The 23,468-nt window shown below is 48.5% G+C and overlaps 1 protein-coding gene across 6 annotated transcripts in view; it reads right to left on the bottom strand.

Annotated features, from left to right (window-relative positions):
- The window catches only part of NRP2 (neuropilin 2), a 114,576-nt gene that overhangs the window by 70,242 nt on the left and 20,866 nt on the right, over positions 1 to 23,468 (bottom strand). For all 6 annotated transcript variants that reach the window (XM_046018733.1, XM_046018734.1, XM_046018735.1 and 3 more), the window contains exons 3-6: positions 9,750 to 9,931; positions 3,792 to 4,022; positions 2,246 to 2,401; positions 243 to 412 (exon numbers count right to left, since the gene is read on the bottom strand). In XM_046018733.1, coding sequence (XP_045874689.1) covers positions 243 to 412; positions 2,246 to 2,401; positions 3,792 to 4,022; positions 9,750 to 9,931 — 739 coding nt within the window. The remainder of the gene's footprint in view (positions 1 to 242; positions 413 to 2,245; positions 2,402 to 3,791; positions 4,023 to 9,749; positions 9,932 to 23,468) is intronic.

Below are 23,468 nucleotides of genomic sequence, written 5' to 3'. Positions count from 1 at the left end.
ATCCCCAAAGCCTGGGTAATCTTCACAAGGGTAGTGGCTCATCCTTTGATCCCAGCAGTTAGCACAGCGCCTGGCTGAGTCTCTCTGTGCCTGGTACATGCGCGTGTCTGGATGGATGGACGAAGGGAGCTCTCGAGTGTGGGCTGTGTGTTTTCTCCTCCTCCGGCCACTCCAGCCGAGCCTCCTCCCGCTCCCACCAGTCCACTCACACTCGGCACACCGTGCGGTATCTCAGTACGTACCTGGAGGTACTCCTTGCTGGAATCCAAGTTGGGGGTCCAGCCATTGTCATCGCCATGGAGCCGGCTCTGCTGAGGCGTCCACCTCTCGTCAGAGTAGGTAGAGGAGGCACTGATCTGCTCATTAGCGATCCGGCCGGATTCCATTCCCAGGGGGACGTTGCACTGGACGTCTGGGCAAGGGAGAGGGTCAAGGGCAAGAGTACGTCTCTCAACCTCCAACTCCTGGGATCCCCCAAATCTTGCTCCCTTCTAGGGACAAGTCCTTGCAGGAACGCCCTCATCTTAAACACTTAATTACACACCCGCATTTTGGAAACGACTCTGCCAAGTCATGGAGCTTGACAACCCCTCTGGGCCTGAGAAGAAACTAAATTGGGCCTAAAAGAAGTCAGGCTGTGGGTAAATAAGAATCATCATACAAATTAAAAATACAGTCTCAAGTATAAGAACGGTTGGTGCTTCAGGCTACAGACGCTCGCAGACGCCAGATGCACCGTAACTGAAATACAGGTAAACGCGTGATAGACTCGTGGCAATCTGGGTGGGCTGATGCATCGTGGGAAGCTGCTTTCTTCACAAACACCCAGGAGGCCCTTCTGCTTCTCTCTTTCACTCAAAAGTCTCGCATTCTGGCATAGAAGACCGGCATTACAAAGCAGTGAATACCCAACTTTGGGACGTCTCTCCGGGAGCACAGCCATGCCACTCTCTTCCCCTGTGCCCTCTACCCGGGCAGATGGACCTGGAAGTCACGACTCTGGCTCTGCCCATTAGTGCAATGGCCGTCCTTCCCCTGGACACCGCAGACACTGCTCAGTATCTGCGTGTGCAGGTGTCCGATAAAGCCCAGCAATTTTTTCAGGTATCAAACCCATTCCGGAGTCACTCTGTGACGGTGCTGGCCATGGGCAGCTCTTGGTGCCATACTGTTTTCCTGTCCCTCAATCTTCATGAGCTCGTTGAAGAACAACAAAAGCAAAACCCAGAACAAAACCCATCGCCTTTCCAGTTGGCCGGGCTGCCATGCCTGGGGGTATGCACATGGTAGCTGTCTACAACTGGAACAGGATTTGCCCGGCTCCAATCCTTAAAGCATGTCTTTAGGACTCAGGGTTATCACTTGGGCAGCACGTGAAGCCCGTGTCCTAGAGGAGCTGATCTGAAGATGGTCTTCAGAGTAGATGTGGATGGAGGCAGGAGACTCAAGGTCTAGATGGGCATTTCCAGGACAGCTGGGGTCGGAGCTACACTCGAGGCTTTGCAAGGTACCTGGCACACGGTAGAAGCTTGGAAAGTGTGTACACTGAAGCATGAAGCGAAAGTCCAAGCGTGCATCAGTCTAGTGAGACAAACTCTACCCAGGGCCAGTGATGTTCAATGTAAAATACATAGATGAAGGAGGTTTACAAATTGCTCAGTTTTCTGACCATGGCCACTGAGGCTGAGAGAGGGAGAAAAGACTCAAAAAATCTTAGCCAGGGGAGGGGACCCTATGTAGATTTCCTAGCTCACCTCCCTTTCATTTACAGATGAGAAAACTGAAGTGGGACATGGTCCCGTGACTTACCCTGGGAATAAGTCATTCTTGGTACACATACCTACTTGCTTGCTTTCTTTTTTTTTTAAAGATTTTTTTTATTTATTTGATAGAGATAAGAAGTAGTCAGAGAGGCAAGCAGAGAGAGAGGAGGAAGCAGGTTCCCCGCTGAGCAGAGAGCCTGATGTGGGGCTCGATCCCAGGACCCTGAGACCATGATCTGAGCCGAAGGCAGCGGCTTAACCCACTGAGCCACCCAGGTGCCCCACATACCTACTTTCTAAAGAAATGAGTACCCAGCCGACATTTGTTCGACTCTTACTAATCTCTGTCTAGCAAGAGGATATAGGTCCCATTCCCTGAATTCAGATGCTGCTACAAATTCTGGAGAATTTCCCTCTCTTCACTGTACACCTCACAGCCCTGATGGAAGGAGAGGACAGAAGTTCTCAACTGGCCAACTCACTCTCTGGTGGGTCTTGGTGGATCAGGTAATAGCGTGCAGAGAAGCCATCCTTGGCCACCGCCATGTCCGTGTGAAAAGTCAGGGAGAGGATCCCTGTCGACGAGCGGAGTTCCGAGGGTGTTTTGGTCCCACAGTACTTGCCAATCAGAGGGCCAACTAAACAGGCAGGACAAAAACAGGTCAGTAGAAATGGAAATGTCAAACTCCATTTTCAATGCATTCACACTTGCCACAATCGAAGTTACTCCACAGAGCACCCTTTGGGGAGAGAAGAATAACCAAAGATAGGCTCTAAGGACACTGTCTTATATTTTTCCTGTATGCTAAAAAATACAGTTGACCTTTAAACAACATGGGTTTGAAGTGCATGGACCTACTTATACATGGATTTTTCTTTTTTGACAAATACAGTACTGTAAATGTATTTTCTCTTCCTTATGACTTTCTTAATACCATTTTCTTCTCTTTAGGTTCTTTTATTGTAAGAATACAATATATAATACATATAACATATGGAATATGTGTTAATGGACTATTTATGTTATTGGTCAGGACTTCAGTCAATAGTAAATTATTAGCAGTCAAGTTTTGGGGCGTCAGAAGGCATGTGTGGAGTTTTGGCTATATGGGTGACTGGCCCTCTGAATCCCTGTGTTGTTCAAGGCTCAACCGTACTTTGTTTTCCCTGTTCAAGGGGCAACTGTGTCTCATTCTCTTCTCTTGCTCTGTTCTGGGGACAGGCCGGAAAGCTATCATTATAACGCTCGACTTACAGAAGAACAAACTGAGGTTCGGGAGGTCACGTGACTTTGGAAATAAGAGCTGAGACTCAGAACCCAAGTTTTCTGACTCAGTCTTATGCTCTTCTCAGGAAATGAAACTGCTCAGTCATCAAGCCTCCCTCCCAGTGCAAAACACTGAGGCTCACTACAGAAATGAACGAGTGGCTTTCTCACCGAGACGGACTATGCAGACCGACATTGGACGCCAGCTGAGAAGTACCGGTTCCTTCCGGCCTTGGGTGATACAACTTTTTGACATCTGTTTTAATTAATAGTAGTAAAATCATAGTAATAATAATGATGATGATGAAAGCAGCTTATTTATACGGGTAGGACGCAGGGCTTAAGTGAGCTGCCTGGGCTTACAGAGCTGCCTCAGAGCAGAGCCAGGATCCAGATCTAATCCGTGTGGCTCTAGCGTCCTACTTGGGCAGAGAGGGTGGTCACAGAGTCACTTGCTACGGAAATCCTGACACCCTGGGGCGGAAGAGGACATTACGGGTAGGCTTTCTCATCCTTATCCAGGCGTCCACTCAGTCTCCGCCTATCCTTCTACAAAGAAATATTTCCAAGAAAGGAAACTGCCTTTCTGCAATTTCTCTGAAATCATCCTTGGTGCAAAACAAGAAAGAAAGTCATCATGGGTCATACACAAACCCTAAGGAGCTTTGAAGCCTTTGTTCTCTCTTTTTATTGTCACCAAAGCCATTCACAGGCAAAGGCGAAGCTCCAGAGAAACGTCTCGTGACGGCGACATCACTCACCATGCGGAATGCCGTCCCAGATGTCCAGCCAGTCGTATTTGCAGTCTCCCTCTCCCACCTGCAACGGGTCGTGCTCCAGGTCAAAGGTCAGGAACTGCAGGATGATCTCCATCTTGGGTTTGGCCAGGATGGTAAAGGTGCAGTCCAGGTTGTGCGGGTACTTCTCGGGAAACCCGGGGGATTCGATGGTTCCGTTGGGGCTTGTGAAGTTTTTGGAACAGTCTTCGGAGCCTGTATGTAAAAGAGAACTGGAGCATTAAGGGAAGAGGAGAAGAGGCCCTCCTTCCCTGCCTCGGTCACATGGGTTAGTTCAATGTTTGAGCCCCGATCCCCCTCCTCATACGGCTTTTGTTTCTACTGGAGTGGCCCTCGAAGACACATACTCTTCACATCCACGTCTCAAGCCTTTCAGCCAGACTCTCTCGAGGAGAGAAATTGGGGGAGGAGAGCTGGCGTGTTCTACGTAACAGAGCGAGAGCACCAGTTGAGGCGTTGGGGAGTAGGGGGGCTCAGAAAGAAGTGTGTGTGTGAGACACAGAGAGAGAGAAAGGGAGAGAGAGAGTGTCTTGGAAAGAGGAACAGAGTCTTCTTTCTCAATTACTCAGCTGCTTGCTCCAGAAATGTAAGTTATTTCAATCCTTAAGGAAGGCTTGCTGATTGCCAGCAAGGAAAACAATGTCACCCCTTATTTATTGCTGACCTCAACACTAGCTCCTATTGTACCGGAGCCAACGAAGTGCCCCCTTCTCCCTCCAAGATCCAAGGTGCCTCAGGGGAGGGGCAAAGGGGAGCTCGGGTCTCATTCATGTCATGACTATATTAAAACGAGCTGCTCTGTAGTGGCCAGACAATTAACAATCGACTTTTGTAGCTGGTGGATCACAGCAGGGCGTTGGGGATGTTAAAGGCCGCTCTAGCAGCAAGTTTGGAAAAATGCGCCAGTGTATTGACATTTGGAAGGCTTCTGGTCCCTTTGTGGTGAGGAGGGCCTTGTTTCTCTCCGAAGCTCTTGGGGTTATTTCCCTGGGACTCCAGGAGGCCTTCTTATTAAATGCGGCACACATTCGCGGCCCCGGTGCAGGCCTGGATGGCAGTGGGAGCTCTAAGAGGATTAGAGCCACCAGATCTGGGAATGCCTCTAGGTGGAGTCCCATTAAAAGGGGCCTCATGGGTTTCCAGCCAGGAAGGGCCTCTGGCGGGTCCGGGACACTGCAGCCCAGGCCACTGGCCCACGGAGCAGCCCGGGGCCAGAAGCGATACCAATCCACGGGACCATTGGAAGGCTGGACTGTCACAATCGATTTCACTGCGTTCTGATTTTAAAATTAAAAAAAAAAAAAAGGTAGCAGGGTTTATGAGGAGGATAACAGGCACTCGAAGCATGAAGGAAAAATACAGAAATACTCGATAAACCAGGTGTTTACTGGCAGGAAGCGTCCTCTGGGGATCCCACTGCAACAGAACGGTGTGATGTCAATACACGGATCTTCGCCTGCAGCGATGTCTTCATCCTCCGCTCCCGCGGCAGGCCCCTCCGCAGGGCTCCGTATGGGCAGCAGCTCTCTGGGAGGCGCAAGGGTCGGACTCGGAAAAGGGGCCGTGCAAAGAAGTGGGCGAACGGGGACCGCAACTTCCTTCCCCATCAGACGGAAATCCCGACATCCCGACCCGCCCATCCGTGCCCTCCATCCTTCCGATCAGCGCTCTGCCCTGGCCGGGGGACCCCGTGCCTGCTGGGGCAAGAGCTAACCTTTTCAGGGTTCTAAGGGCTCCCTAAGTGCCACATCTGCCCCTCGGAGGCTCTGTGCTCTGTCAAGGGCAGGGCGGCCCCGTGGGCAACCAGGTCCGCAGGGCTGAGCGGGACCGCCTTTCCCCAGCGTGTTTACTGCCGAGCCCCCGTCTTTGTTTACTGTCAAGCCTCACACTCTGGAGGGCCTCCTCAGTGGTCCGGGATGAGGCGCTTTGGCCAAGCCAAGCCAGCTGGCAGGCCTTCGGAAGGGCTGCGAGGAATCTTGAAAAGGTTAGTGTTCACTGCTATCGTGCGGCCTCCTCCATGTGGATCACTGAGCCAGAGGAAATTAACTCTCTCTCCAGGACCTGCTTTCGGAGCTAGAAGAGGCATCCTGATGCTCCCTCTTCGGGTTTGCTCTCTTGTCATTCCCTTTCAAGGCCGGGGGAATCCCCACCTCCCTGGGAGTGGGGAATTTTTGGTGGAATCTTTCTTTGGTTCCTCCCATCCCTAGGGGACAAAGTCTTCCACACTGGACACCTAGTGAGCCCGAGAGAGACCCCGGAGCCTGTTTCCAAGGTTCAGGGTTACAGTCCTGCATTTGGGTGGTCAGAATTTTTCAATATGATATCTTTAAGGCGAAACAAACAAACAAAAATCACCAGAAAGAATGTGTATCTCCCTCTGACACATGGCTATACATGGGTATATCCTCTGCCTTATTTTAAACGAGGAAAAAAACCCAGTTTTATCCTTTCTATGCAGAACAATCAAACTTGTCCAGTGCAGGGGTACCTTCATCTCTAGCTGTGCCACTCAGAGTCTGGACTGTGAGGGTAAAGTGTCAGAAAGCAGGAGGCTGAAGAGTGACTGGAGAGGAGGCCTCAGAAGAGGGGACCATCTTGGGACGAAAGAGGAATCTTGTAGACATCTAGTTCATTCAAGATCCTTTTCTGCCATGCAGTAAAAGAATGAAAGGTTAAAAAAAATAGCTCAGTCAACACTCCAGTTCACTCGATGCTAAGGCTGTCCACGCAAGCTGGGGGATTTCGGCTGCAGGGAATGATTTCATACCAAAGGACTCTGGTGTGAAAAATGCCCCTTCCGTGTTTTCCCACCGTCAATGTTACAGTAACTCTGCAAGCGAAAGGAGAAACTGCTTGCATAAAGCTATTCAAAATGTGGTGGATTTATCCCATGGAACTTTGCCTGACCTTGAAAGGTGAATTCAGTTCAAGAAGTAGGACTAGAGGGCACTTGCTAAGGTTTCTCTGTCTGTGAATGACCCCAGGAAAGAAAACTTGATCTTGAACTTTGGTCGAAAGAGTATCAGAAAACGAACAAACCAAAAAACCCAGGTTTTCCAGTGATTCAGCATCCAATGTTACTTTTAAAGTCATTTTAAAATTCCTTTCTCTGTTCTGCTTAGGATTGGGCAATCTGAGATCCTTTGAGTTTGCGAGCTGTTTCGGTTTGCTCTTTTACACGTGGACAGTCTGGTATTATTTTGACTCTTTTATAAACCACTTCATTCAGGGCGGATAGGAACCTCCCACTCCAGCCACATGCCCCCCGTCTAGACCCGAGCTGGGGGTTCGCCTCTGTCCGGAGAATTCGGCAGCTGACGCTGGCCAGGGCGATGCGCCGTCAGGCTTCCCCGGTCCTCAGAAGGGTTATCTTGTGTATCTGTGTTTACAGTCCCCCTTCTTTCTCTATGAATCTGACTAGCAAACATAACTGTGTTTGTTTGGATTTCCGCAGCACGTTCACACATTTCTTTCATGTTCCGTGGGTGATGTCAACTTTGTGTATTTCTTCCAGGACTCCGACAGTGGAAATGTGGGGGCAGGGAGGGCATGGCACCTGGAGGAATGCTCATCCTTCTAGACGTCTCAGCTTTGAACCCTGTAGCCCACACACCTACACGTGGTATACAGGGTCGATTTTCACACCGAGAGCTGCTCTCGCAGGCAGGCATGGTGGCAGGAGACCCCAAGAAGAACACTGGGTTCTCGTTTTCTCTCTTAGGTTCCCCCAGAAATGCGGCTGTTGTCGGTGGGCTGTGTCCCACTACAGGAATCTCTCTCCTCCTCCTTTAGGCCGTCCTAGTCCTTGAAGCAGGCTGCCCCACTGCTCCACGCAAAGCCGCCTGCCACGGCTGGAGTTCCTGCATCTAAGCATCCATAGACTAGCGGTCCCCAACACAGCAGCGCTCTGTTACACTACCCTCTTGTACGTTTTAACTTTTACCCTCATCCCTGCAAATGTGCAGGTTAGCATTCACTCCTTCTGTGACTTTCCGGAGAACATGGCACCATCCTTCGGGAAATACTAAGTCAGGAAGCATGAAAATGAGCTCAAGGGTCCTGCTCACCCTTTCTGTGAATTCCCTGGGCCAGCTCCCCACAAGACCTTGCTTGCAGCTGCTTTCCGTTCCCTGTCCGCACAGGGGAGCCGAGTGGCTGCGTTAGCACCGGGGGCCTGGCTATCGAGTTGACTTCCCAGGTCCCCCACTTACTAAGCCACTCAATGGAGCCCTTGTTCTCATAACCCGATCACGTTAGTTCTACTACTCGGTGCTGATTCCCATTGCCTCATATTATAGTTTCTTCTCCGTTTACATAACTATTTACCTATGTGCATCCAACAACACCCACTGCGCGTCTGTTACATGGGAGGGTTCGCACACCTGTTTGCCCACGAGAAGAGGGCAAACTTCCCATTTTTATTCCTTTCTATCTTCTCTATCTCCACTGCAGAAGAGGGCACGATGAAGGTTCCAGCCGAGCTGGTGGATGACCCATCGGAATCTTGCACAGGACTCTAGGGAATATGGATTGAGGCACTCAGGAGCCTCTCACCAGCCTCCTGGGACACTGGACACAGACTGCCGGTCCCTATGACCTCATGTGGTTGGGAGTGTGATGACCCATGACAGACGGGCCTTCTTGGGACTTGTGCCCGGGACAGTCTGTGCTCCCACTCTGGCTCGACGATGGCTGGACGCAGTTCCCTCGGGCCTCCCCCTTCATTGGATTCTACACTCTCGCTCTCAGGCAGACAAATCTGACAAATATTTAGACAGAGTGGATATAAAAAGTGCTTTCAGCAGCTACCACTTCCTTTCAAGAACTGTTTATTGAAAAGAAAATATATATGAATAGGTCCCCTTACACTGAACTCAACAGGCGCCGGACTTGGGTCTCTTGATGACAAGGTGGACAGCTCCCCTTGTACAAGACTCCATGCACGAGTTGTAAAACAGAGGCTCAGAGGGGCCACACTGGTAGATGGGGGTAAGAGCCTGCGAGGTGGGGAGCAGCCCAGGGGGTGAGGGGGGATCTCGGGGGTGGCCCTTGCTCAGACTCAAGGTAATGAGCTCACACACAGGAGGGCCGGGCACGCTGCTCGGAGCACGTCAGTGTAGATACTGAACCAGAGACTTGGGAGGAGTAAGAGTTGGGTCACTCCGGTTATGGAAGTAAGGATGGACCCATGTTCTCGGAACCTAAAGTAGTCGAAGGGGGGCCTAACAGAAAGCAGGCAGTCACCTTAAAGGAAGTGCGGTGTTCTGTCTCTTTTTCTACTACCCTTCTGATGGCTTTTCAGGAGGTGTTTACCCTGGCATTTAGGAAGTTGGGGTCTGACAGGCAGAAGAGGTAAAATGGGTCCGCAAGGAGAATTCGGACCAACCACATGCGAATGTAAAACCTACTGTATGACCCCACTGGTAAGATCTTTTAGAGACTCTAAACACTGAAAAGATTATGTCCTTCTGCCCGTGAAATTCTGGATAAAGGCAACATTAAACCATGAAGTAATTAGGAGGAAGTTCGACCAAGTTTTGCTTTTTTCCCGTGAAGATTACTGTGATTTTTAAACACACACAAAAATCAAATTCTTTTCGAAAGCGTTTCTCTGTTTTATTGGTGCTCCCTCCTCTCTCGGTGCCGCAGACAATGCCTGGCTGCCTGGTGGGCACACCCAGCGCTAACCGTGCAAGGCGTGCTCTCAAGCTGGATAAGTTAAACCGGCTTTTTCATCTGGGGCTGTGTCCATGGTCCCCTGAGCCCCTCTTCCAACTCCAACAACTTATGTAACTTTCCACTACGCACATGGAACCATCAAACAGGTCCCTTGGATGGTGCTCCAGGGCTCGACAACGATGGCGGCCCAGTGCCTTCTTGGGCGCGCCCAGAACCCCGCTCTCCGCCCGTGACCGCACTGACCTGTCTTGAAGATCTCGTAGCGCAGGGAGAAGCCTGCCCCCTGCCGGGCGTAGTCAGAGGTGAATTTGATGTAGAGCACCGACCCCGAGGAGATGATGGTGGGTGGGGCGATGTTCCCACAGTGCTTTCCCAGGAGGTCTGCAGATTCACTGTCTCCATCCCGAATCTCGATGAAGTCATACCTATGTGAGGTTGGTACAAAGGGGCACGTATGAGCAAAGATCACTCTCAGGAGAGGAAAGGGACCACTGTCTCACCGCAGCTCCTGTGCTTGCCCTTCCTAGACACCAGGGTGTTTCAGATTGATAAAGGCCACTTAGGTTTGCTTTTAAGACTGGCTGACTTGGATATAGGAAGCTGCATTGCCTTACTGAAGCCATGGAGAGAATGGGCGCCTTGGTGGATGGCTAGATTTTAGGGCCTTATCTCTTGCCCACATAAGAACAATAGCATCCTGAGGTGCCTGAGTGGCTCAGTGGGTTAAAGCCTCTGCTTTCAGCTCAGGTCATGATCTCAGGGTTCTGGGATCGAGCCCCACATCAGGTTCCCTGCTCAATGGGGAACCTGCTTCCTCCTCTCTCTCTCTCTCTCTGCCTGCCTCTCTGCCTACTTGTGATCTCTCTCTGTCAAATAAATAAATAAAATCTTAAAAAAAAAAGAACAATAGCATCTTTCTATCAACTATCTCCAAACAAGCACTTTTCCTTCCTTAGCACCATTTTTATTTCCATCATGATCTCTCTGAATCTTAGCCTTTTCTTCTTAGCTCTGCATTACTGCAAGTTATTTAACCTCTCTGAGATCAATTTCTTCATCTGTAGGATGGGGACAAAAATACCCAGTTCAGAGGGCTGGATTGGAGATGAAATAAAGGATATGAGGACGGTGCTAGGCACTGAGCCAGGCACACTGTGGACGTTCCTGAGAGATCTGCTTACTTCCCTGCTCTCTCCCCCATGTTTCAGTTTCCTCCTGGGTCACCCCCTCTTCCCTTATCTTTAATTGCTAGTGATAAAGACTCCCGTGTGTGGGCCCCTCCCTCCTTGAGATGACTCTACCAATTTCACCTCTGCAGCATCTAGTCAACAACACGTTTTTAAAAGGAATGAGCGTTGTATTAGAGAAGGCCATAAAAACCTTTCTCCAAAAGCAGGGGGTGAATCCCCGGGGACCCAGCGTCTAGGAGCACATAACTATTAGCCTCGGCAAGAGGCAGAGCAGGCTGCCATCCCTGCGCGGAGGCCTGAGCTCATTTCAAACAGAATCAACCTGACACCAGGTTGGAGAAGACTCGTCAAAGCCGGACATCCTTGGCTAGGTTCGCAGGATGGCGTACACACCGCAGGACGCCATTTTAACTGCACAGGCACACATTCTGGGCCTTGCCGTGTGCTCTGGCTGTCTTCATGGTGCCGACTCCGCGCTCCTCCCTGGGTTCCCAGTGACTACCACTGTCTCAGCTGCTGAGGTGGGCGAGTCCTTCCCCACCAGCTCTCTGCAAACTTCTGGTCACTGTACCTGCCACTTACTGATCACTATCCCTTTCCTTCTCCCTCCCTGTTTGTTTATTTTGCAGCACACTGTTAAAACAACATGTAAGAAATTTCTCTTTTTTGGGTAAAGAGAGGGAGAAGCGACCCTCCCTGGGATGTGCCTGCAGGCTCCTGCCACACACACAGGGTCTGTGGGAGCTGGCTGCCTGCACAAGCAGCTTATTTGAGCCACAGTGGCCCGAGGCCTCACTGCAGCCCCCAGGAGCCACATTTCAGACTGCACAGCCACTTAGGAACAGGGCAGGGAAGGAAGTGTAAGGAAGGGACTGGGATTAGTTCAGTCTTAGACCCCAGAGGGTTGGAATCCTACCGTCAAAAGAATCACAGAAGCTGGTGCGTCTAGTGTAGACAAGATGGCGGGTCTCCCCCCAGCAGCTCTGGAGAGAGAGCCACAGACTGAGAAAGGCAGTGGGGGGTGGGGGAATCTGCGATTTCAATTTGGGAGAGGACTCTCAGTTTGAAAATGTGCTTCCTCACTTCCAAAACAAAAGGGGAAAGATAGTTTGTTCTCAAAGGAAATTCCCCAAACCTTCTGGAAAATCCCTCCTTGGTATTTCCACTCTGAGGTAAGCACTGTTAGTCAGTCAGTCAGTCTCAGTTGAGTAACAGTGATGCCCCATCAGGGCGTGCCACTGTTGAGAAGCCAGCCGTGTTCAGGAAGCAGATATTACCCAGTTCACGTGAGTAGTGTATGTAGGAACCTGGATGGAAGCGTCCCCTTCACCCCCCACCCCCCAACCTCCTCCCCTTGCCAGGCCCTGGTTGATCCCAGAAGCAGACAGAACTAGGTATGGATCCCAATGTGGCCTTAGTAGCTGGGTGACCTCAGGCAAGTTACTTAACCTTTCTGATCCTCAGCAATGGGGAAAATGACAGCCAAAAAGGGATATTAGAACCTTTTTCCTAGGGTTGTTGTGAGATTTAAATGACCAACATAATCTATGTAGAGCGTCAGTACTCAGCCTGGTGGTTAGTTAGCCGTGATTTGTTGTATACTCACACCCATTTCTGAGGTGAACAGAGCGAGTGGGTGAAAGTGCAGTATAAGTGGAATGAACATCTGTTAAAACATTTTGGAGCGCATTTTGGCAGAAATGTGACAAACCCTTTAATCCAGCAAGTCCACTGCTAGGAATTTTTCCTAAGAAAACCATCAGACAATTGTGAAAAGATGTATATGCATCTTTGTGGGTGTAGATATAATTTTAAAAAGGCATAAAAAAAGTGAAAAGATGCTTTGTTTATAAACAGCACCATATCAAAATGTCCAACAAAGGAAGGCGAGTACATTTTGGTGTGTTTATAAAATGGAATGCTCTACTGCTATAGTGAATTGATAGTGTTTTAGGTACAGATATTTTGTTTTTATGGGAAAATGCCATGCTATATTGTTAGTTTAAAAAAAAGGATTTTTAGGGGCACCTGGGTGACTCAGTGGGTTAAGCCTTTGCCTTCAGCTCAGGTCATGATCTCAGGGTCCTGGGATCGAGCCCCACATCGGGCTCTCTGCTCAGCGGGGAGCCTGCTTCTCCCTCTCTCTCTGCCTGCCTCTCTGCCTGCTTGTGATCTCTGTCTGTCAAATGAATAAATAAAAATCTTAAAAAAAAAGGATTTTTAAAAAGCGATGTGTTAAAATACCTACACATATGTGTGTACACATACATACATATATATACACACACAATCTTGCACACACAAACAGAAAAAAGTCTGAAAGACTACATGTACTAAAATCTTAACAGTCGTGAGATATATGGGTGGTAGAAATCGGTAATTTCTACTTCTTTCTTTGTTCTTTTCTATTATCTGAATTGCTTACAATGAGCTTGCATTTCTTAATAAGCCACAAATATATAAAATAAAGCTGCTTCCATTAAGAATTTTTTTTTCACGGTGACAGATGGTCACTGCACCATCGCGGTGAGCACTGGGGAATGCATCCAGTTGTCAAATCACTATATCCTATACCTGACATTAATGTAATGGTGTATTTAACCATATTTCAATAGCCCATAAAGCAGTACACGATAGAATAAAAGAAAAAAATAAGATAAGAAAGATTTTTTGTTCAGAGTAGGACAGCAGAGAAAACGAAGCCATCTGTCACGATGTGGCAAATGAAAATGTGAATCCCATCATCACCATCATTAGCGTCGCCATCCGTGTCTCACAGACGTGTAGCAAGGACTAAGTCAGTCACAGCGCTGGGTCACCTAGAACAGGGCCAGGGACGTGGTCCACACCCAGAAAATACCTGAAGGTATTTTTTAAAAAGATAACCAGATATCTCCAGGCTTTGTGTTGCCCGTTTCTCCAGAAAGGACAATGAAAAGTCCAGACATCCCACTGGCTTGGTCGTCAGGAGGGGAGGGTTCTATCTGGTTGCCTAATCACGCGTGGAGTAATTTAGGGGATTAACACAATCAGCGACGAAGCTGGGCTCCCTAGCAAATGCCATGGCTAGAAGCTTGCCCCAATTTACTCCGTGGAGGTACCACCCAAATCCTTTTTTTGTAATGCCAGCAGCTAAAATACATGCTTACGTATTTACGTACACACTGTGAAGGGATGCATTTTTGAAAAAGGTTTATACATATCAATCGAATTATAAATTTTCTTTCCGGGCTTGTTATTTAAAGGACCCCTCTGGTAAATCCTTTTGTGAAGCAAATAATCGGGCTTACTTAAACTTGTTAGAAAAACTGGATTTTCCTATCAGGTTTGCTTGAGGAGCAAGGGACCCCGAGTGACAACTTGGTGGCTGACACCCCCCCCCCCCCCACCAGTGCCCAGGCTCTGCCCAATGGACAACACAGTCTTCTGGTTGGGCTTTTTGTATAAAGGGCACACACTGAATGACATGCTGACTTCACACAGAACGTCTCATTTATGTCCTGTGTGACTGACTCATTTGGGGAAATTTTTTATTATTAGGGATTTGCTACAGCTGGAGTAAATCTCCTTAGAAATTTCAGTGTTGTCAGGTTCATTTGGAAGAGCTCGTGGGGGATTAGGAAGTTTGTGGCCTTGGAATAAATACGGCTCTGCATCGAGCCGCTGATAGCCAGCATTTGTTTGGTAAAGGAATCTGGGGTCCAAACTCCGGGCTCACCCCCAATGACAACCAAGGAGGATAACCTGAAAGGCCATGCCTCTTAGAACACATTATTCGTCTTCCAGAAGAAAACATAAACCAGCTAACGGATATATTAATTACTGTGTTTGCATTTCATTATTCATAATCTCCCTCAAATGAAAAAATTCCTTCCAAAGCTTTAACACTACCTTTTATTATTTTAGCCGTCTATTTACTTTCCTAAGCTGAAGTAGCCATTTTCACTCCTACCTTTTTCCTTTCTCTCCAAAATGGCTCCCGGGTGCCTTTTTACTTTTCTCCTCACAGATTCTGACATCGGCATGTTGAGCGTTTGTCTAGAGAACGTTTTCTGTACGTTCTTCCTCGACTTCAAAGTCTTAATTTCTCTCCCCAAACCCACATTTGGGGCGTGGGAATCTTGACGGTGGAATTAATTTTCAGAGTCCACAGGAGAGGTATGAAAAAGCAACAGACTCCTTGCTTCCTCTCATCACTAGGCAAACATGAAAAGAGGCTTTCTAGTTTCCATAACTCTATCCACGCTTGACACTTCCCAGCAGGCCCCCGAAGGCTGGGTTAGCCAACCGAGCCTGAGCTAGAAGATTCTTCACGACATCCAGGCCCTTCTCAAATGGCCAGATGATGTCCACCCTGCCAGAGTCCCCCCGAAGGACTGCCACTTAGAACTGCTTGTGAGGAGATTTCTCTGTCACAGGTGGAGTGCTTGGTGCTCTGGGGAAGAGTGCTGTGCCCTTTCTGTGATACTTGGGTCTACACATCACAGCACTCATGCCCCCCCCCCCCATGTCTGGAAGCCAACCAATCAATGTCTCCTTTTATGCGACGTGTATCACCAATTTTTAAGACCTCACACTTTGCACACGGCAAGCTCTTTCTAGCCCCTGGGCTTTTGCACGGTCTCTTCCCTCTGTCTGTGATACCTTCCTCTGTGGTTGGTGCTGTCTCCTTTTTCTCAGTGCAAAAGTTACCTCCTCAGAGAGGCCTGTCCTGACCACCCTATTTCAGACCCTTCTTCTCTGCCTCGCCATCCTCAAACTGCCTTTATAGCTATGATCATTCGCAAAGGTCTAGTCAATATACTGGTTTATTTGTTTGGAATCTGTGTCCTCACTACATAGCAAGCACCAGGAGGGCAAGGACCTTGCCGTTTTACTGCGGAATTTCTACTCTTTCCATGGTGGCTGGCATAGAGCTGGGCTTGTTATTTTTTGTGGTGTGACCAAATGAACGAGGGGCCTACAGTTGGTAAGTTCGGGAAGAATTCACTCTGTGATGATGTTTCCCGAGGGGATGGATACATTTGGTCCGTTTTCTACTCTTTGCCTTTGTGCTCCAACACATTCACTGAGCTATTCTGGTTTTATCTGGAAACCGAAATGTTGCCTCATGACTCGAAAACATGAAATATAACATTTTGAGTGGAAGAAACATCTCAAATCATGCTGACAGCATTTTCACTATTAGCGGCAAACAAATCAACTATAATTAAAATGCTGTCAAAGTGATTTGAGATTTTTCTCACACTTTCAAAGTTCCATATTTCATGAGTAGATTATGGAGGCCAGAGAATCTACCACCTCCTGGGGTGCCTTTCTTCTGGGAAGCTCAAAGACATCTACAAACATTGTCTTATTAATCCTTACATTAAAACCTGCAGGGAAATGAGGAGGAAAACACAACACTGTCACGTTCAAGTTCGCAGGGAAGAAGCTGCCTGAGACACAAAGAGGCTGTGGGCAGGTCTGCACGAGGCCCACCCAAGTCTCTGGTCCAGTCAGGCCCACAGCCAGGTCACCTGGTCTCTGGCTCAATAGTGAAATCCAGCCTTTATGGAGAAATCAGGTCACGGTCAGGTCAGATTTTTTTTTAAAGAAGCAAATTTCATTTCCTTGAATTTCTCCCTTTCAGCAGGGCTACCCACGTAAGAAGAAACTGGAACAGCACTGGGAACATCAGTGGAAAGAAATACCAACCATTTACTGAGCATTTATTATGGGCTAGACCTTCGTTTAGATATTACTTCATTTAATCCTCATTGAATACACCCCATGCTGCTACGGTTTCCCACCCATTTACAGATGCAGAATCTGGGGTTCAGAGAGTCTAACCGACCTACCCAAAGTCCCGTGAGAAGGTCAGGTTGGAGGCGGGCTCGAGACCCAGGTGGTCTCACTCCTGGGCCTACAGGCCTCACTTCCATCCCGTGAAAGTATCAAATCGTGCCCGTACAATAGCATCAGAAGGTACGGGGTATAAAGAAACCGCTTGGTTCCCGTTAGAGACTTAGCAGAATCTTGCTCTTTTTATTTCGCTGTTTCGTTGAAACAAAGCCTAGAGGACTTGCCAAAATTAATAGACAAATCACCCACAGAAGCAGTGAGCGGATTTGGAATCCATGGTTTCAAGACTCACCCAGTTGAAATCTGGCTTTTAAGTGTTCAGATGGGATAACATATTAATTTTTGCAAGTGAAGTATTTTTATAAGCACATATATACCCATATGTGAACATATGGTCCATCGAGTGAGGAAACAGTATCCTGTGTATTTATAAGCTCTTAAAGTATCATCTCGAGCACATATTCTTCAACCCGTGGATTTCCAGTAGGACCCACAGAGGAGTTTAAGTAGGTGAGAGAAACCCTACAGTCAAATGCAGAAATCTGGTGCGTTTGTGTGTACGCATATTTTCCTAGGTCTGTGACCAAAAAAAAAAAAAAAAAAAATCTTAAATTACTGTGATACAGAAACATATCTGTTGATAAGCAGGTGTGTTCTCTGAGAAGTGTGGGGCATGGACTTTGTAGACAGACCCAGCTGTTTCCAGCACTCGTTAGGGCACGAATGCAGGCAAGACACTGAACCTCTCTAAGTCTCAGTTTCTTCATCTATAAAATGGAAATAACCATTGTCCCCACCTTGTGGGACTGTTGGAAGGACTGTGAAAGTCCACACGAGCCCAGAAGGGTGCTAGATACCTGCGAACATCCCTGGGAGACCCTGGTTATTTTTACTGTCACTTGTGTTTTTACAAAGCAGGGTGGCAGACGTGGGGGAGAGAAGGGTTACATACACATGAATCAAATGGAGGAGAGAATGAAAAGTTAGAGACAGTCCCGATGCCCCCCAGCCTCAATGCTAGGGGTGGCGGTTTCTAAAAAAATCCTCCCCTTGTACAAATACATCATAGCGCCTCAGTCGCTTGAGTTTTTGAAATTGTATTTCACTCTCGTGTTTCTGAGCCCCAGCTCCAGAACCAGCCTGCCGTGCTGGATTCAGAACAGCCCGTGCCTTCTGCACCCCAACACCCTCGCCAGCCCACCCCCCCACAACTTGGCGGGTCTTGAACAACTAAGGGTCGACCTCCTTCACTGTGGTGAGTTAATGCATGTCAACAGCTCAGTATAGAGCCTGGCACATAGTAAGTCCTCAATAAATAAACGTCCGTCATTATTAGTACTATTACTGTTGTCGTTGTTGTTATTCTTCGCTCAATCACTACAAGGACCCCAAGGGGGCCAAGACTCGGCATCGGTTTGCCTCTCAGGGTTGGCACCGTTGCCTTTTTAAAGGCGACTGCTGGCAGATGCCTTTTCTTCCCTCATTTCTTCCCACCAACCATCTCTGATGCTCGGAGCTTATCCACAATCCCCGCACAGCCAGGGTCTTCGAGGCGCCTCAGAAAGGAGGAAATCTGACCCCCCAGCAAAGGAAGTATGCGAAGAAAATAACCCAAAACGAACCGAAGGAATTATTCCAGAAAACCTTGAAAGCAAGAAAATGGAAATACAAATAATGTCTATTTATAATTGCTGGTTGTTTTCCGCAAAAGCCCCGGGATGATGGAGAGGGCCCTGCCGATCTCATTGTTCCTGCTGGAGCAGGCTGCCAAGATCGCCTCGCGACGTGAGGAAGGAGGTCACTGCAGACAGGGTGTCTGATAAGTCTCACTGTGGGTGAACTTTCAGAGAGCGAAGGGCACACAACAAAGCCTCGGGCTCCTCTCCCCTGGCCCCTCACTGAACACCACTTCCCCCACTGACCTGGCTCCCCAGCAAGGCGCATTCCTGAGGCCACAGATCTGTTCCACTCCTGGACCAGTGAGCGCTCGGGAGGCCGGCTTGGATGGAACGTGTTTGCTTATGTAAGGAAGGATTTTCTAGGTGACCAGTGCCAATGTGAAGTTGAATGCTGTTGGGCAGGCTGTTTTCAGCACGACGGTTGGGTCTTTTTTCCATCTGCAGTACACGCCTGTAAAGCCCTCACTCTCTGCGCTTAGCTCAAAGGGCTCCTTGTTAGCATTTTGTAATGACACCAGAGTAGGAAGTAGGTAAGAGTAGCCCATAATTCATGTCTGTGCCCCAGCAGGCTGGCGCTCGGATATCAAGGTGAACCCTGCCCAGCAAGGCCAGACTGGTCTACACTGGCCTGGATCAATCGAGCTTGCATGCCTCAGTTTGCCTCATCTCATAAATGGGAACAGGGCTCATGCCTCTGTGCCTCCCGGGGCTGGTTGGAAGGGGCAGAAAGCAACTGGCATCCACTAACGAGAAATCAGCGTACACCATCCCAGGGCCAGGGTGTGTTGGCAGGAGCGGCCCGACACTCGGCCGGGCAAACGGTTCCCTCTGGAACAAGCGCTCACTAACCCTAGCTCCCAGAGGGTCTAATTGTGAGAGCAAATCATAACCTTCCCATCTGTCCGAAAAGTGGGAGCCTGCTGGGAGTGAGTCGTACTGGGCACCAGGGAATCAATCACCGCATCGGAAAAACGTTTTTCTAGGGGTTTAGGCTCCCAGTCATGTTTCTGTCCGTCTTTGCTGGCATCCAGCCCCCATAACAAAATTTATAAAATACAAAGCTTGCCTGAAAAATGTACCCTGCAGAAATCCATGCAGGAGACCATTTGGGAGTATGTGGCTGGTGTGCTGGGCCCTTTCCTTGGGTTTTGTTCACTGCAAGCCTCAGGTTACAGGGCTCAGAGCTACTCCTGGCGCCAGGGGCAGACTTGTCACGATAGTGAAAAAAACACGTCAGTTGTGGAAATGATGGGCCTGTGCTAATGACCAAGCAGGAAGGTTGCTGCCACGCCAGGGTGGACATTCTGAATACAGCTCTTAGTGGCCAGTCAGCTGGGACAGCTTCCGCCTCTCCAGCCAGCACTGGGTGACCAGTGCTTTCCTCGACAGCTGGGTCGTGAAGGCGCCGGGGCTGCACTGGGAGCAAAGGCCGCCCAGTCCGCCTGGTGCATTTTAAAGCATTTGCCTCTCCCCATCACAGAAATGGTCCTGTATTCTGCAAGAATAGGCCAGCATCTCTTATGGGGGGTGGGGGGATGGAGGGTTGGTGGAAGGAGCAAACATTCAGGAATATTGGGTTCTCTTGGTGGGGGGGGGGTTCCCTAAGACTAGGAAGAACTATGTCTAGAAAGGACAGCAGCTTCTACAAGAAAGGGAACCAGATTGCAGGAAGTCTCTGAGCAGGATGGGCGCAGAGTGAGTCAGACCTTGAAGGACCTTTATTTATCCCACAGCATCGCAGCCTGTTTGCTTTGTGCAAGGAGCTGTTGGCTGCTTGGCTGCAGAGCTACTGACTTGGGGGGGGGCGGCAGTGGCCCCCCTGCACCCGGGGAGGGAGCACTGGTACCAGGGATAAGCTGTGAGGGCCCCACAAGTGTAAGGGCCCTGGTGGGCAGGAGGGCCATAGAGACCCCCAGCAGAGCAGCCTCAGCGCCGAACCTAGCTGCCTGCCCCGAGGCCTAGACCGAATCTTGTATCTGCTTGGACCTCAGTTTCCCAGCTAATAAGACCAAAAAAAAAAAAAAAAAAAAAAACTTTCTTACCCTCCTACCACTCTCAAAGGGATGACACATAGATAAATCACTTTGAACTTTTAGATGAAAGGTGCTCTATAAACTCGAGGTCTCATCAACCGTAATTGTTACGGTAATTATTTTAATGATAATAATGATGATAATGGGAGGGGGGGCGGGGTGAGGACGAAACCTCCTACCTTGAGACAAAGAAAAACTCTTCCATTAAAACCTGCATCACGATTCCTTCTGCTCCTGGCTCTCTCAACCATCTCCTTCAAACTGCCAATTCCTGGGCTGAAATATTATTTACTCCTTTCCTTCCCAATAAAACAATTATTTGTTCCCCCGTTCTCCGTCTCGCTCGCTCTCCGTGTGTCTAGCCTCACCCTGACAGCTCAGCCATGGACTGTTTACATGTCTCGCTCACCTCCAAGACTCTGGTTCAGCTCCATTGACACTGAAGGCAGGAGAATTCTCTGTGTGTGAGGAATCAATTACTTCCGCTGACACTCTATTACTAGCCCTCACATCTTCGGATTCCAGCGGCACAGGGAGGCAGTGGGGGGATGGCAGGGAATTTGAAGAGGATGGAGAGGGGGGCTGGAGGGGACCTGCGGAGTAGAAGGTGGATGACAGGGAGGCAGACGGAGACCGTCGACAGAGCGTCACAGAAAGAACTCTCTCTCCTTGACTGCCCTGCTGGCATCCGGAGGTGACCCCACGGCAGGAAGAGGCAAAGAAAAGAATAAGAGACGGAAGAGGAAAAGAAAAGACTTGTCAGAGATATCTAAGGAAATCAGAGAGGGCTCAAATACCTAAGTGTGGGGACAGGGGGTGACAGCTCTCAGTCCAAGGACACAGACATGTAAAGGCAGCTTTGGGTGGTGGGCCTCCCATTCCAGCCATTACTGTCTGCGAGATCTCTCTCACAGTGTACCCACCTGTTAAATGGGAATAACGCAGTACCTAGTCATTCATTCATATATATATACACAGAGAGAGAGAGAGAGTGTGTCAAGATGCTTGATTACAAAGGTAGGGAAAAAAGCATAAGCCCAGTTCACATGTTTTTCTTTCTTCTTCTTTTAAAAATTTTATTCTGACCCAGCTAACATTTTTCAGGGATTTTCCTTCTAGGGAAAAAAAAAAATTCTGATTATGTAAATTAAATACAACCATCTACTCTGCAATCACTGAGATGAGTTGTGAGGCCCTAGGTTTTATAATGAAGGTCGATTATGAAGCTCTTTTCTGGAAGGAAAGACAAGGGCAGCTAACATGTATATTTTTTTTTTTCTGGGATGATTTATCCAGGCCGAAGTAGAAGAATGGAATTAAATTATCTATTGAGTTTCTCTTAATCCAAAGGTTTCAATCCGCTTGCCATTAAAAAGGAAAAAAACAAAGAGAACATCGTATTTTCTATAGGACTCATGACTATAGGAAAATACACAAACCACTTTTTAAGAAAAATCTAAGTTTTTTACTTGGTCTCTTTCGTCCTCCTCTTTATCCTCTCCCCACCCTGAGCTCCCACTGAATTTCTGAAGACAGACTCTCACCCGTTGTAATTAGCTGGGAGAATTACACGCAGTTACATGGGGTAAGATGCTGGCCCTCTGGGACAGCTGGGTTCAGAGAAGGTGCCAGGGCTGAGAGGCAGAACAAGTGGGATTGTGTATTAGAAAACCTCAAGTGATTTTCTCAATCAGGAGATAAAATGCATTGTTAAGAAGGACTTCCATAGCAAAGCTTGCGTTTGGAGCATGGCGATTGCAACATCGTGTATTTAAAAACAAACTGCCAAAAATAACCCTTGTCCCAACTGCGCTATAACCTTGGTGGGAGGAGGAGAACAATCTGTGATGTTTTTTTCCCCACTTCTCAGCAAGCAGAGTTGCTGGGTGGAGTCCTTGGTCAAGGCTGGTGTGCCGGGGTCTGGGGCGGGCCCAGCCGGAGTCTGCAGGGCTGTCCCATTTTATTGCACCATGTACCTGCGGGGGGATCTGTTTCTGTCATTAGTAGGGTTGTTGCAACACAGAAAAATATTGCTGCTCATTGGCTCCTTGGGGGAATCAGAATATTTCTGTGGTTAGGCAGGCAGTAAATCTATAATAATGTCATGAGTAATCAACGTGAGGCTCTCTCCTGAGTGCAAGGCACTCTCTTGAACCAGAGAACTCACACTCTGTTTCGATTTCTGGAGACTCAGGTGGACTCCAGCTGAAGCCACGCCTCCATTTGGACAGTGCGGGCCCCCTGCTCTCTATTCTTAGGAAAGAGACCTTTGTTCAGAGAGTCCTATGTAGGAGTAAATGGAGAGGTGGATTTTTCCAGGTTTGGGCATTAAACTGGGGGGTCAGAGGGGGTTTGTCCCAGGACATAAGGTGTGAAATTGTAGAGACCCTGGTCAGGGAGGTTGGGAGCAGCAGAGGGTGCTTAAAAAAGTCCTAGTCTTCCCCGCTTCCTGACCCTGGCCCTTCTCTAAGACGGTGGAAGTCGCCTGGCCAGGAAACAAAATTCAATAGCATTGCTCAGACACTCTTCACGGAAAACACGTTTTGTTGATCATCAAGTCACAAGGATGGCCTTTCCATTACTGTGGTTCCCTAAGGCATCAAATTGTTTCCCTGTCTTGTCTTTGACGTGATGTTCTCTACCTGGACCACCAGAGATATATACCTCTGCTCAGTCTGGCTAACTTCTTTGGGATTGATGCAGGCATCACTTCCTCCAGGGAGCCTTCCCTGATCTCCGCAGCCTATGCTAGATCTCATTGCTGGGGGCTCACATAATCATGCCCCTGCATGTCCCCAGGCAGCATGCACAGTTTTAGGGGACGCAGTGGAGCCTAAGAGTAGAGCACAGGTCGCAAAGGAGGGCATTTTGGCTTCAAATCCCCTCCCCACCATTCCTGTGAGTGGGACCTGGGGCCAGAAGTTAATCTTTAAGTCCAAGTTTCTTCATCTGTAAAATGGGAAGAGTAACAATGACTTCACATTTTTGTGATTCAAGGATCAATGAGATGATGTATGTGGAGCACTGAGCAAAGTGCTGGTCTCAGAGGTGAAGCTCTAGACGGGGTTGCTTTATCATCAATAACCATATATTTTTAACATTATTTTTTCTTTCCTTTTTTTTTTTTTAAAGATTTTATTTATTTATTTGACAGAGAGAGAGAGAGAGAGATCTCAAGTAGGCAGAGCAGCAAGCAGAGAGAGAAGGGGAAGCAGA

Source organism: Meles meles, chromosome 9, assembly GCF_922984935.1.
Source record: "Meles meles chromosome 9, mMelMel3.1 paternal haplotype, whole genome shotgun sequence".
NCBI classification, from domain to species: Eukaryota; Metazoa; Chordata; class Mammalia; order Carnivora; family Mustelidae; genus Meles; species Meles meles.
This window is presented reverse-complemented; position numbering and strand designations above follow the sequence as displayed.